Below are 12,825 nucleotides of genomic sequence, written 5' to 3' on the forward strand. Positions count from 1 at the left end.
ATAAACTTTTCCCCGTCAAATATATATACTAAAATATATATACTTATGCATAATATCAGCACCCCAAGACAAGAAAGTTTGGTGCACATATATATCAGTGGTTCAAAATTCTCCCCTATAACTCTATCTTCAATCGGCATGAGTCCACAACTGCATCTTACGGCAGCCGTCGTGGCAGTCTTCATGACTGCATGGTTAGCATACAACCATGGAGTTACACCATCCAAGGATGTCACAGAAACATCAACCTTCGGAGTTTCCGATGTTTGGCAATACGAGAGTATGGTTCCGATTGATAACGGTGCCGTTGGACCGGAGAGTTTTGCCTTCGACCCTCACGGTGAAGGACCTTATACCGGAGTTTCCGATGGACACATCATCAAATGGCACCGTCATGAGAACCGTTGGGTGGACTTTGCCGTCACTTCTTCTTCACACAGGTTAACACTCTCAACCAAAACCTCTTTCTTTGTCACACTATCTATATGCTCCACGTGTATTCCTTTGTTCATGCAAAATATGTTATTAGTAGATAAATGTTATTAGTAGATAAATACTGTACTTCAGAAATTCTTATAGGATGGACTATTAAATATTAATGGATGATGGATGTTGGTGTGAGAAATTTAATTCCAGAAAACTTCTCATCATTAAAATGTATTCAGGGAGGGTCAGGGTACATAAATTAAAAAGAACAAATAAATATAAAGTATTTTTTTAATAATATAATGAATATATCAAATCAATTTTTAATCTAAAACAAAAATATTAATGTCCACACTCATTTTTTAAAGTTTATTAATTTTTGAGATGAAATGGTTATCCTACTAGTAATTGGAAATCATTTTTATTTGAAATTGTGATGGAGCAAAGGTTGCCCCCATACAAACGTCGATTCCCACGAATACATATTTGATTCCCACAAACTGATTACTGACCTGTAACACACAATATTCAAGTACAACTGATCTGTTTCTTTGATTGTCCTCCGATGAAATAATTCAGTTCAAGGATTACCTATAGTATAAGCCTATTTATAGATCTGGTTCAACTAATGTCTTAAAATAACTAATCTCACACGGATGAGTTAATAGGTGAATGTGATTAAGTTATATTTTAAGATTTAACATGATATTTAGAGAGTATGATTAGATATAACCTTTTATTTTAATTATATTACATAATAATGCATTCAAATGTGTCAAAAAATAATGTAAGATAATTAACATGCTTAAATTAATAAAAATGTTTTTCATAAAAAAAGATAAAAATGTTTAACACAAAGCACACAATCTTATTTACTTGGGTAGACATGTTTGGTAGGTTTAAAAAATTTCCTTTCTGCCCGTATGATATTTTGAGCTAAATTGAATTTTTTTTTGTAAAAAAATAAACTTTAGCCTCATATGTTTAATAAAATATGATATAGGCTAGAAGTAAGCTTGAACGTAGGTCCATGTCGATTGGAATGACCTATTTTTGTCTTTAGATGTATCTCTTCAAGTGATAACTCTCTTTGACGGTGATTTAAAAAATTTAAAATCACATCGGAAGATATGTAATAGGTCAGACCTCTAGGTCAAAATTTAATTGGTTCAATCGGTTAACTCTGGACGATAAATAGAAAAACATGTAAAACTTATTGAAAAGGAAAAAAAGAATAGTATTATTCTTTTGAAAGAAAACAAGTAAAACTTATTAAAAAGGAAATAAATAGAAAATATGAAAATCAGTTGGATGACAATTTCCAACATCGAATTTAATTTCTGGGTTAATAGTGTTTTACCCCCTCTAATATAGGTCATTTCCAAGTTTACCTCCTGTAAAATATTTTTTTTGATTTACCCCCTGTAAAAGTTTTTTTTTTCCAGAATACCCCCTAATAGGCCATACAAAAACGAATTTTATTTTATTTTTTACAAAAATTTTGGTTTTTGTATGTCCTATTAGGGGGTATTCTGGAAAAAAACTTTTACAGGGGGTAAATAAAAAAAATATTGAAAAGGAAAAAAAGAATATTATTTTTTGAAAGAAAACAAGTAAAACTTATTGAAAAGGGTAAAAAATAGAAAATATGAAAATCAGTTGGATGACAATTTCCAACATCAAATTTAATTTCTGGGTTAATAGTATTTTACCTCCTTAATATAGGTCATTTCCAGGTTTATCCCCTGTAAAATATTTTTTTTTTGATTTACCCTCTGTAAAAGTTTTTTTTTCCAAAATACCCCCTAATAGGCTATACAAAAACGATTTTTTTTTTTTTTACAAAAATTTTGGTTTTTGTATGGCCTATTAGGGGGGTATTCTGGAAAAAAAACTTTTACAGGGGGTAAATAAAAAAAAATATTTTACAGGAGGTAAACCTGGAAATGACCTATATTATAGGGGGTAAAACACCATTGACCCTTAATTTCTTTCCTCCTCATTTTAAAAACATTAATGAAAAAGGATGATGTTAAGATGTTGTTTTCGTGTGGGCAAGGGATGGAGATTATTGGCGGGGCAACAAGAAATAAGAAAATAGAATGAATGTTAGGTTGTAACTACTTGCGAGCAATTTTGGCAATATTTAGATTTAAAAGAAAAAAATGGTAAGGTTGTTTGCGTGTAAAACATTGATGGGGATATACTCTATGAAAGTTGCATTGCATGACCTAGTTGTCGTATAGTACTAATATTTACTATATGAAAATGAAAGACAGCCTTCAAATCCAGCACAGAAGAAAAGCTTCCAAATCAAGAAAATCCTTCAAACGAGGTAAGAAAGAGGGTAATTGCTTCTGAAATGGACAAAAAGACAAAACTGAAAACCGGATTCGAATTCCGTTGCTCATGATTGGATTGCCTAAATTATAAAATTCACAATAAGTCATCACAATTTTAACAAAAATTACAAGTTTGATAAACTCACGACTAATCTCAATATACTCTAAGTTGACGTTATTAGTTGAGCGTTTAGCTGAAAGTTTGAGGTCGGCCAATAGCTAAAGGAGTACTTTGTATACCAACTCAACCTGTGTTGACGCGGAGTTAAAACTTCTCTAAGTCAGAAAGCCTGCTTAGAAATGAACCTCGTCACCAGCACTAATGGTTTAAAGACCTAACACTTATCATGGGAAGGCTTCAAAATTTCTCTGGCGCACAACAAGAAACATACCCCCCTGCTTTGACGGGCCCAACGCATCCTCGTGTTGTGGAACCAAAGTTGGCTCCTTAATTGGGGAACCTTAGTGCTTCTAGAATCGACGCGCCAAGGAATGTTGAGAAAGAGGCATCCACAACCAAAGTAGATCACCTAGAGAGAACTTCGGTTAGACGGCTACCGAGACTATTGATGGTGGTGACCAATCTGCTCAAGATCAACATTCGTAGGATTTTTATGTATTATATTTTAACCAATCAGATAGTTAGCCTTGTGGCTACTAGTATTTTCAAAAACATAAATGGAGCCAATAATAGGTTCTTTCACTATGAACCTTACTAACAATGAAGTGTCCTCTCTAATTAGGCGACCATTTTCCAAATTTAATATTTTTTAATTGCAATTGACAAGATGTTCAATAAAAGACGGAACTAACATGCAAGATAGACATCCTTATTAATAGATGAACAACATTGTTCGATTGTCTTCTAATAAAATTTATCTTAAAGTTTTGTGATGTTGTAAAGAAGCTTTGAAACCAGGTAGTATTTTTTATATAAAGTTGTATATAATAGTTCAATGCATGAAATTTTGTTTTTGTTGAATATGTTCTATAGCAAATCAAAATCATAATGAAAACTTATGTTAGTTCATTTATTCTTAGTTTCTCATTTTCCATTTGCTCATCTAATCTTATTGTTGTGGTATAAAGTTGATACGGTTGATTTGGCAGAGGTGATGATGATGTTGATGAGTGTGGAGGACCATACAAGGAGCATCCAAAAAAAGAACACATATGTGGGCGCCCACTTGGGCTGTGTTTCAACATAGCATCTGGTCAACTTTATGTTGCCGATGCATACATGGGACTAGTTGTTATTGAGCCCACTGGTGGCATTGCTAGAAAAGTCATATCACATGCAGTAGAAGATCAACCTTTGGCTTTCACAAACAGTTTGGATATTGATCAACGAACTGGAGTAGTGTACTTTACCTCCAGTAGTTCTAAATATGAGAGAAGGTAATTAATATTTAATACAACACTAGCTCAAGTTTAGTCTAGAATAAAATTTGTTAGTATAATTTATGATCGGTCATATATAGAAAAATTAAGGAGAAAATCTTGTGTGGACCAAGACCAAGAATTTTGGTTTGGTCACACACAAAGAGAGAAGAGAGAGAAGAGAGAAGAGAGAGAAAATGTAGAAGAGAGAAGAGAAGAGAGAGAAGGAGAAAATCTTGTGTGTGTGACCAAACCAAAATTCTTGGTCTTGGTCCACACAAGTGTTTCTCAAAATTAAGTCAAAATTGGTTTTGGAATGATAAAGTTTTGATAATGTGTCTCATAAAAAATGCAGGAATTACGTGTCTCTGATTCTAACCGGTGACAACTCAGGGAGGCTAATAAAATATGAACCAAAAAGTGAACAAGTCAATGTTCTTCTAAACAATCTCACATTTGCTAATGGAGTAGCACTTAGCAAAAATGGTAACTATATTCTAATATCAGAGGCTACAAAATGTAGAATATTAAGGTATTGGTTAGAAACACCTAAAGCTGGAACATTGGAAGTCTTTGCTAATCTACCAGGTTTTCCCGACAACATAAAACAGAGTCCAAGAGGAGGATTTTGGGTTGGAATCAACTCAAGAAGAGAAAAATTTATTCAATGGATGCTAAAATATCCTTGGATAGGAAAAGGGTTGGTTATGCTTCCTTTAGACATAACAAAAACTTATTCATATTTGGCTAAGGTGAAAGGGAGTACTGGATTGGCAATTAGGCTAAGTGAGGAGGGTGATGTGTTGGAAATTGTTGAAGATCATAGTAGTGGTAATAGAAGGTCTATTAGTGAGGTTGAGGAAAGAGATGGGGTACTGTGGGTTGGATCAGTTGATGCACCTTTTGTTATTAAGTATAACAATTCTTGTGGCGCAAGCATAAAGTAAGAAACAAATCAAGATCAAGTACTGATTATAAGCAAAAAAAAAAAAAAACTAACCACAAACATATTATAAAATTTTGTTAAGTATTAATACTTTGCTTGATCTATAAAAATAATAAGTGTGTTCTCAAAGTACCTTTTATAAGAATTTGTTCCACGTAAATACAAAGGTTTATTGAAGAAAAAATGTATATTAATTGAAAGTTTTTTTTTCGGCAAAGAAATTTTATTAATGTATACACACCTATCACAAGTAGTGCACGAGTGGAAAAATGTACATATTATAATTGGAACATATGCATGTCTAGAACCACCACTACAAACTGATAACAAAGCAAGCCTAAGAAACTCCACAACAATAGATGAACATAAAACATTCCTAAACTCAAGTTTATGCTATACGATCGACACTTGCCAAATTCAGGTATATAGAACTCCACTATAATTCCCTCTCGTTCTGTCTCTAACCTATGTCATCTTCTTACTTCCTCTCTTAGATCTCAGTTCTCACCTCTCTCTCTCTTTCCACAACCATCTGTCGCCACCACCACTGTCATCGCCCTCAAATCTCGTTACAGAAATCGTCGCACGTCGTCCTCGCATCAAACTCACCAAACACCCCTCCGTCCACGGGCAAAGTTATGGTGCATAAGGATTTCCTTATGCACCGTGCATAAGCACTTCACAACCATTGGATTTGATCACACATCTCTTTCCCTTTCCCTATCTCTTTCTCAGTCTCTATCACGTTTCTCTTCCCTAACCATCACAGAACCACCACAAACCTCTTCTCCGACCCTCTCTGGTTCAAACCCAAACCCTTCCTCTCCTCTAACTTCAATTCTAAATCAACCACTGCAATCTGCCGCAACATCACCAAATCCGACGGTGCACCAATTCTCCGATCACAGATCCCGACGAAATCACCTCTTCTAATCAACGGCACCGCCCAATCAACCACCGAGGGAGGACTATAATTAACATCAATCGCATTTCTTCCACTGATAATCTCCAACAACAAGATCCCAAAACTGAACACATCACAATTTTCGAACAGAAGAAGTTTCGGAATTTGAAGAACAAATTTTCGTTTGTTGATGGTTCGATTCGAAAGATCAACAGCTTCAATTCACACAACGGTGAGAGATTCATACAGCTTCAATTCATTTCTTGAATTATTCAATTGATGTGGATTGATGAAAAAGAAAATTCAAAACCATTAAGTACATCTAATGGTTTTGGAGTACAACTCACAGAAACCATTTCCACAGCAAAATGGTTTTGGAGTACAACTCGCAGAAATCATTTCCACAGCAAAATGGTTTTGGCATTCCGGTACAGTGATGATGACGGTGATGATGATGATGAACGACGGTGTTGATGATGAGATTGAAGATTCTGGAAACCATTTCCACAACAAAATGGTTTTGGAGTACAACTCGCAGAAACCATTTCCACAGCAAAATGGTTTTGGCATTCCAGTACAGTGATGATGACGATGATGGGATTAAAGATTCTGGCATAATTTACAATATTCAAGAGAGCACTATTTTGAGCTAAAACAAAACCAAAAGATCATAACATCAAAACGAGAGAAAATCCGATGATATTCTCTTAAGCATTCATCACCATTCACTTTTTTTTAGGTACTTTTTTTAGGTGATTGAACACCATTCACTTGTTATTTAAACCATACATAAATTCAGCACACAAATTGCTCGCACCATCTTAAAACATCAAGTATGCATTTACAATAGAAAATTTAGGATTGTTTGTAAAAAAAACTAAAGCCACCCTGATCATAAACCGAATCGAAATGTCTTTTAGAAAATTTAGGATTGTTTGTTTTGTTTTGTTGTTACGCGTTTGGTTTTTTCTAGGGTGTAGAAAGCAATTTTGTTGGGCTAGGTGTTAATGGGCTGGACTTATGCAGGACTTATGCATGGTGCATAAGTTATGGCTTATGCATGATAACCACACCACCATCGTCGCAAGCCACACAAATATGAAAACCGCTGACACATGGATGGTAGAGAGAATTCATAGAAGAGATAGGGCAGCTTTCTCACAACCATCGTCTTTGACCTTCAATCCATTCGAATTTGAGCACGTCGTTGTCACCAATGTCACCGGAATATCCAAGGTGATGGATCGAAGTTGAGTGATGGGAGTGAACAAGAAGTTGCAGAGGAAAGAGATAGATACCAGAGAGACAATGAAGACGACACATGTATCAGACTTTCTTCTCCGACGACTCCACCGACACCCTTTGCCTCATCTTCGCCGACTTTTATGCTAGATCATGTACCTTGTCTCTCGCGTCTTGTCGTGGTTCTCTCGGCAGCTCTGTCACTCTTGTTGTCTCCAATCTCCCTCATTTTCGTCATCCCCGGTCCCTCTCACTCTCACCGTCTCTGGTGTTATCACTCCTGTCGTTCTCTTTATCTGTTAATCGTCGTTGCTTTGTTTGCTTTTCATCTCTTTTCTTCGTTGTTTCTCTCACCTTCGTGAGTTCAGGCGAGTTCAACGGGGAGTTCTGGAGCTTGTTAAAAAAAACGACGAGTTCTGGAGATTGTGGTAATGTTTGAGAGGAGAATGGTGTGTGTCAGGTGAATTTGCGACAGAAAGAGAAAGAGGAACAAAAAGTCACAGAGCAAGAGGAAGGTAGGAGAAGAGAGGGTGATTTTTTTTTATTTTTCTTTTATTTATTTATTTTATTATTATTTTAACTTTTCAGTCAAAAATCTTGCCATCTAAGGGGTGTAGAATGGTTTGATGCTAGCTAGGGGTGTTTATGAAACATAACCCAAAATGAGCTAGCATTTTTTGGAGTATTTTATGTTTAAGTGTCACACGTGGGAGTGTGTATAATAGTTGTATGCCACATTAGGTTGTAAGTGTATCACCACCGTTATTTATCTATCATCAATGATACGTAGACACTTTTAATGTGCACACCCCTTTGTATCACTTTTAATTGTGTCGCACAGGCCATAGATTTGGTTAATTGAAATTTTCAAGAGTGGTACAAAGGAGTGTACACATTAAGGGTCTGCCAATCTTTAATTTTTCAAAAATTAAAATACACAATTTCCGAGAAAACACTTCCTTTAATAATTCTTTAACTAGTGTCCCAAAGTCATCGGTTAACATTTTCTATTTTTATATTTAGAGTGGTATTTTTTTTGGACAAAATATAGAGTGGTATTAGTAGTATGAAATGTATCCTTTAAATTAAATAATACTCTCTCCGTTCCTTTTTAAGTGTCGTTTTAGAATTTTAACACAAAAATAGCGAAGTGTATTTTTGCACACTTTTTCCTATTATACCCTCATTTTAATCCATTAATAATTTTCTATTTTTTTGCACACACTTTATCTTTCCAATAAATTTAATATGTAACAAACAATTGTTAGTTACTACTCTCTTTCTCCATTAAATTCTTATTTTTTTGCGCGCTTTATCTTTCTCTCATAACAAACAATTTTCAATTTTCTAAATATTATGCATATCTCTTGAAATTTTTAACAAGTACTACTCATGTTATTTATAGAATTTTAACTCTTCATGGAACTATTATCATAGATAACAAAATTTTGTTTAAATTTGAAGATAACAAGAAACAAATTTTGTTTTAAAACAAAACAAACAGATTTTGTTTAAAAAAACAAACTTTAGTTTTCCAAATATATAGCAGTAATTAGTTTTATTGAAAAATATAAAAATAATTGACAAAGGGTATAATTGACAAATCATACCCTTAAAATACCAAAACGACCGTTAAATAGGAACGAAAAATTCATCCTAAAAAGACACTTAGAAAGGAATGGAGGGAGTAATAATTAATGCTTTACCCTGGAATTTTTTGTTGTTGGCCAAATTAATACTTTTTTTTTTTTAGGAAACAAATTAATACTTTTTTTTGACCAAATTAATACTTTACCCGGAAGTTAGTATTATATTTTCTACCCACGTCATATGACCAACTTAGATACTATATATTTTTTTTTTTTAAACACTGTATATGATAACTTCTGTTATTAAAAGAAATACTTATGGCTTATGCATAATATCAGTAGCACAAAACAAGAGAGTTTGGTGCACAATATACCTGGTTCAAAATTCTACCCTATAACTCTATCTTCAATCGGCATGAGGCCACAACTGCACCTTACGGCGGCTGTCGTGGCAGTTTTCATGACTGCATGGTTAGCATACAGCCGTGGAGTTACACCATCCAAGGATGTCACAGAAACATCAACCTTCGGAGTTTCCGATGTTTGGCAATACGAGAATATGATTCCGATTGAATACGGCGCCGTTGGACCGGAGAGTTTCGCCTTCGATCCTCACGGTGAAGGACCTTATACCGGAGTTTCCGATGGACATATCATCAAATGGCACCGTCATCAGAACCGTTGGGAGGACTTTGCCGTCACTTCTTCTCCACACAGGTTAACACTCTCAGCCTCTTTCTTTGATACACTATCTATATGCTCCACGTGTATTCCTTTGTTCATGCAAAATGTGTTATTGTAGATAAGCATTACTGTACTTCATTAATTCTTATAGGATGGACTAGTATATATTAATGGATGATGGATGTTTGTGTGAGAAATTTAATTCCAGAAAGCTTCTCTTCATTAAAATGTATTCAAGTAGGGTCAGGGTACATAAATTATAAAGAACAAATAAATAGTATTTTTAATTTATATACTTCATATTTTTTTATCAATATAATGAATATATCAAATCACTTTGGCAAACGAGGTAAGAAAGAGGGTAACGGCTTATGAAAGCGACAAAAGAGACAAAATTGACAACTTAATTCGAATTCCTTTGGTCATGTTTTGGATTGTCGTAAATTGACAAAATCACGATAAATCATCGCAATTTTAACCAAAGTTACAAGTTTGATAAACTCACGACTAATATGAATTATACACTAAGTTGAAGTTATGTTATTAGTTGAATGTTTAGCTGAAAGTTTGAGGTCGGCCAATAGCTGAAGGAGTATTTTGTATACCAACAAACTCAACTTGTGTTGACGCAGAGTTAAAACCTCTCTAAGTCAGAAAGCCTACGAGGAAATGAACTTCGTCACCAACACTAATGGTTTAAAGACCTAACACTTATCTTGGGACAGCTTCAAAATTTCTTTGACTCCCTCTGCTTTGACGAGCCCAACACCTCCTCGTGTTCTGAAACTAGAGTTGGCTCCTTTAGACGGGAAACTTAGTACTTCTAAAGTTGACGCGCCAAGGAATGTTGAGAAAGAGGGATCGACAACCGAGGTAGATCACCAAGAGAGAACTTCGGCTAAACGGCTACCGAGACTATTAATGGCGACGAGTCTACTCAAGATCAACATTTGTAGGGTTTTTATGTTTTATATTTTAATGAACCGGGTAGTTGGCCTTGTGGCTACTAGTATTTTTAAAAACATGAATGGAGCTGATAATAGGTTCTTTCACTATGGACCTTACTAACAATGACGTGTCCTATCAAATTAGGCGACCATTTTCCAAATTTAATATTTTTAAACGCAATTGGCAAGATATGTTCAATAAAAGACGGAACTAATATGCGACATAGACACCCTTGTTTATAGATGAACATCATTATTCGATTGTCTTCAATAAAATTTATCTTATTTTATGATGTTGTAGAGATGCTTTGAAACCATGTAGTATTTTTATATAAAGTTGTATATAATGCATGAAGTTTTGTTTTTGTTGAATATGTTATATAGCAAATCAAAATAATAATGGAAACGTATGTTATTTCATGTATTCTTAGTTTCTCTTTTGCCAATTGTTCATCTCATCTTATTGTTGTGAAATAAAGTTGATATGGTTGATTTGGCAGAGGTGATGATGATGATGATGAAGAGTGTGGAGGACCATACAAGGAGCATCCAAAGAAAGAACACATATGTGGACGCCCACTTGGGTTGTGCTTCAACGTAGCATCTGGCCAACTTTATGTTGCTGATGCATACATGGGACTAGTTGTTATTGAGCCCACTGGTGGCGTTCCTAGAAAAGTCATATCACATGCAGTAGAAGGTCAACCTTTGGCTTTCACAAACAGTTTGGATATTGATCAACGAACTGGAGCAGTGTACTTTACCTCCAGCAGTTCTAAATATGAGAGAAGGTAATTAATACAACTCTAGCTCAAAGTTTAGTCTTGAATAAAAAAATTTGTTAGTATAATTTATGATTGATCATATATATAGACAAATTAAGTAAAAAATTGGTTTTGCGATGATAAAATATGATTTTGTAAAATTGAGTTGAATGTAAAAGTGGTTTATGTTTTGGATATACATCAAGTAAAAGTAAGTTAAACAAAAAATTTAAGTGTAGAAATTACATTATGAAATCAAAAGTTACAAATCCTACATTCAAATTTAAAGTCAAAATCAATTATACACATTTATATTCAATTTAGACTCATCCAAGAGTGAAGTTAAATATGCATACCAATATATGGTTGATTCCAGTGGTATCAGACACAAACACCTTAAATAAGGGGTTAGGAGTTCGATAACTTACTCTTGCATATTACATCACATGTTCAATGTAGATTTTTGCAAAGATTAATAACCGTTAAACAACGGTACTATTTTCTATGTTATAAAATAGTGCAACACATCACATGCAAAAGAGCACGTGTGCAAATTGAAACCAAATTACCTTTTTAATTTTTTTGCATATTGATATTAGAATCATTTTATTCCATAGTAAAGGCCTCTTTTTCTTTATTTTTACATTGAAAAAAAAAATTAAATTCATCTTACTTTAACTTATCTGATATTTTCCTTAAAGTTATATGAAGCTTTAGATTAATGCAACATTTATTTCTAAGTTTTGATCATGTGTGTCTCGTGAAAAATACAGGAATTACTTGTCTTTGATCCTAAGTGGTGACAACTCAGGGAGGCTAATAAAATATGAACAAAAAAGTGAACAAGTCAATGTTCTTCTAAACAATCTCACATTTGCAAATGGAGTAGCACTTAGCAAAAATGGTAACTATATTCTAATATCAGAGACTACAAAATGTAGAATATTAAGGTATTGGTTAGAAACACCTAAAGCTGGAACATTGGAAGTCTTTGCTAATCTACCAGGTTTTCCCGACAACATAAAACGGAGTCCAAGAGGAGGATTTTGGGTTGGAATCAACTCAAGAAGAGAAAAATTTATCGAATGGATGCTAAAATATCCTTGGATAGGAAAAGGGTTGGTTATGCTTCCTTTAGACACAAAAACTTATTCATATTTGGCTAAGGTGAAAGGGAGTACTGGATTGGCAATTAGGCTAAGTGAGGAGGGTGATGTGTTGGAAATTTTTGAAGATCATAGAAGTGGTAATAGAAGGTCTATTAGTGAGGTTGAGGAAAGAGATGGAGTATTATGGGTTGGATCAGTTGATGCACCTTTTGTTATTAAGTATAACAACTCTTGTGGCACAAGCATAAAGTAAGAAACAAATCAATCTCAAGTATTGATTATAAGGAAGGAAAAAAAAAACTAACGTAAAACATATTATAAAATTTAGTTAAGTGTTAATACTTTGCTTGATCTATAAAAATAATAAGTGTATTCTCAAAGTACCTTTTATAAGAATTTGTTCCACGTAAATACAAAGGGTTTATTGAAGAAAAAATGTATTTTAATTGAAAGGTTTTTTTCTTAAAAAGCAAAGATATTTATTAATGTAAA

At 34.0% G+C, this 12,825-nt stretch overlaps 2 protein-coding genes across 2 annotated transcripts; both read left to right on the plus strand.

Moving 5' to 3' along the window:
• LOC146909694 (protein STRICTOSIDINE SYNTHASE-LIKE 2-like) lies at positions 1-5,223 on the plus strand. Its single transcript, XM_085725742.1, has 3 exons — positions 1-440; positions 3,879-4,166; positions 4,504-5,223. The coding sequence occupies exons 1-3, from the start codon at positions 46-48 to the stop codon at positions 5,093-5,095; spliced, it is 1,275 nt and encodes a 424-aa protein (XP_085581868.1). The 5' UTR covers positions 1-45; the 3' UTR covers positions 5,096-5,223.
• A 3,811-nt stretch (positions 5,224-9,034) lies between these two features.
• LOC146909695 (protein STRICTOSIDINE SYNTHASE-LIKE 2-like) lies at positions 9,035-12,825 on the plus strand. Its single transcript, XM_085725743.1, has 3 exons — positions 9,035-9,546; positions 10,961-11,251; positions 11,998-12,825. Exons 1-3 carry the CDS (start codon positions 9,155-9,157, stop codon positions 12,584-12,586), a joined length of 1,272 nt encoding a protein of 423 aa, XP_085581869.1. The 5' UTR covers positions 9,035-9,154; the 3' UTR covers positions 12,587-12,825.

This window comes from Medicago sativa, chromosome 7, assembly GCF_051527215.1.
Source record: "Medicago sativa cultivar Bolivia chromosome 7, Bolivia_mono, whole genome shotgun sequence".
In the NCBI taxonomy this organism is placed as follows: domain Eukaryota; kingdom Viridiplantae; phylum Streptophyta; class Magnoliopsida; order Fabales; family Fabaceae; genus Medicago; species Medicago sativa.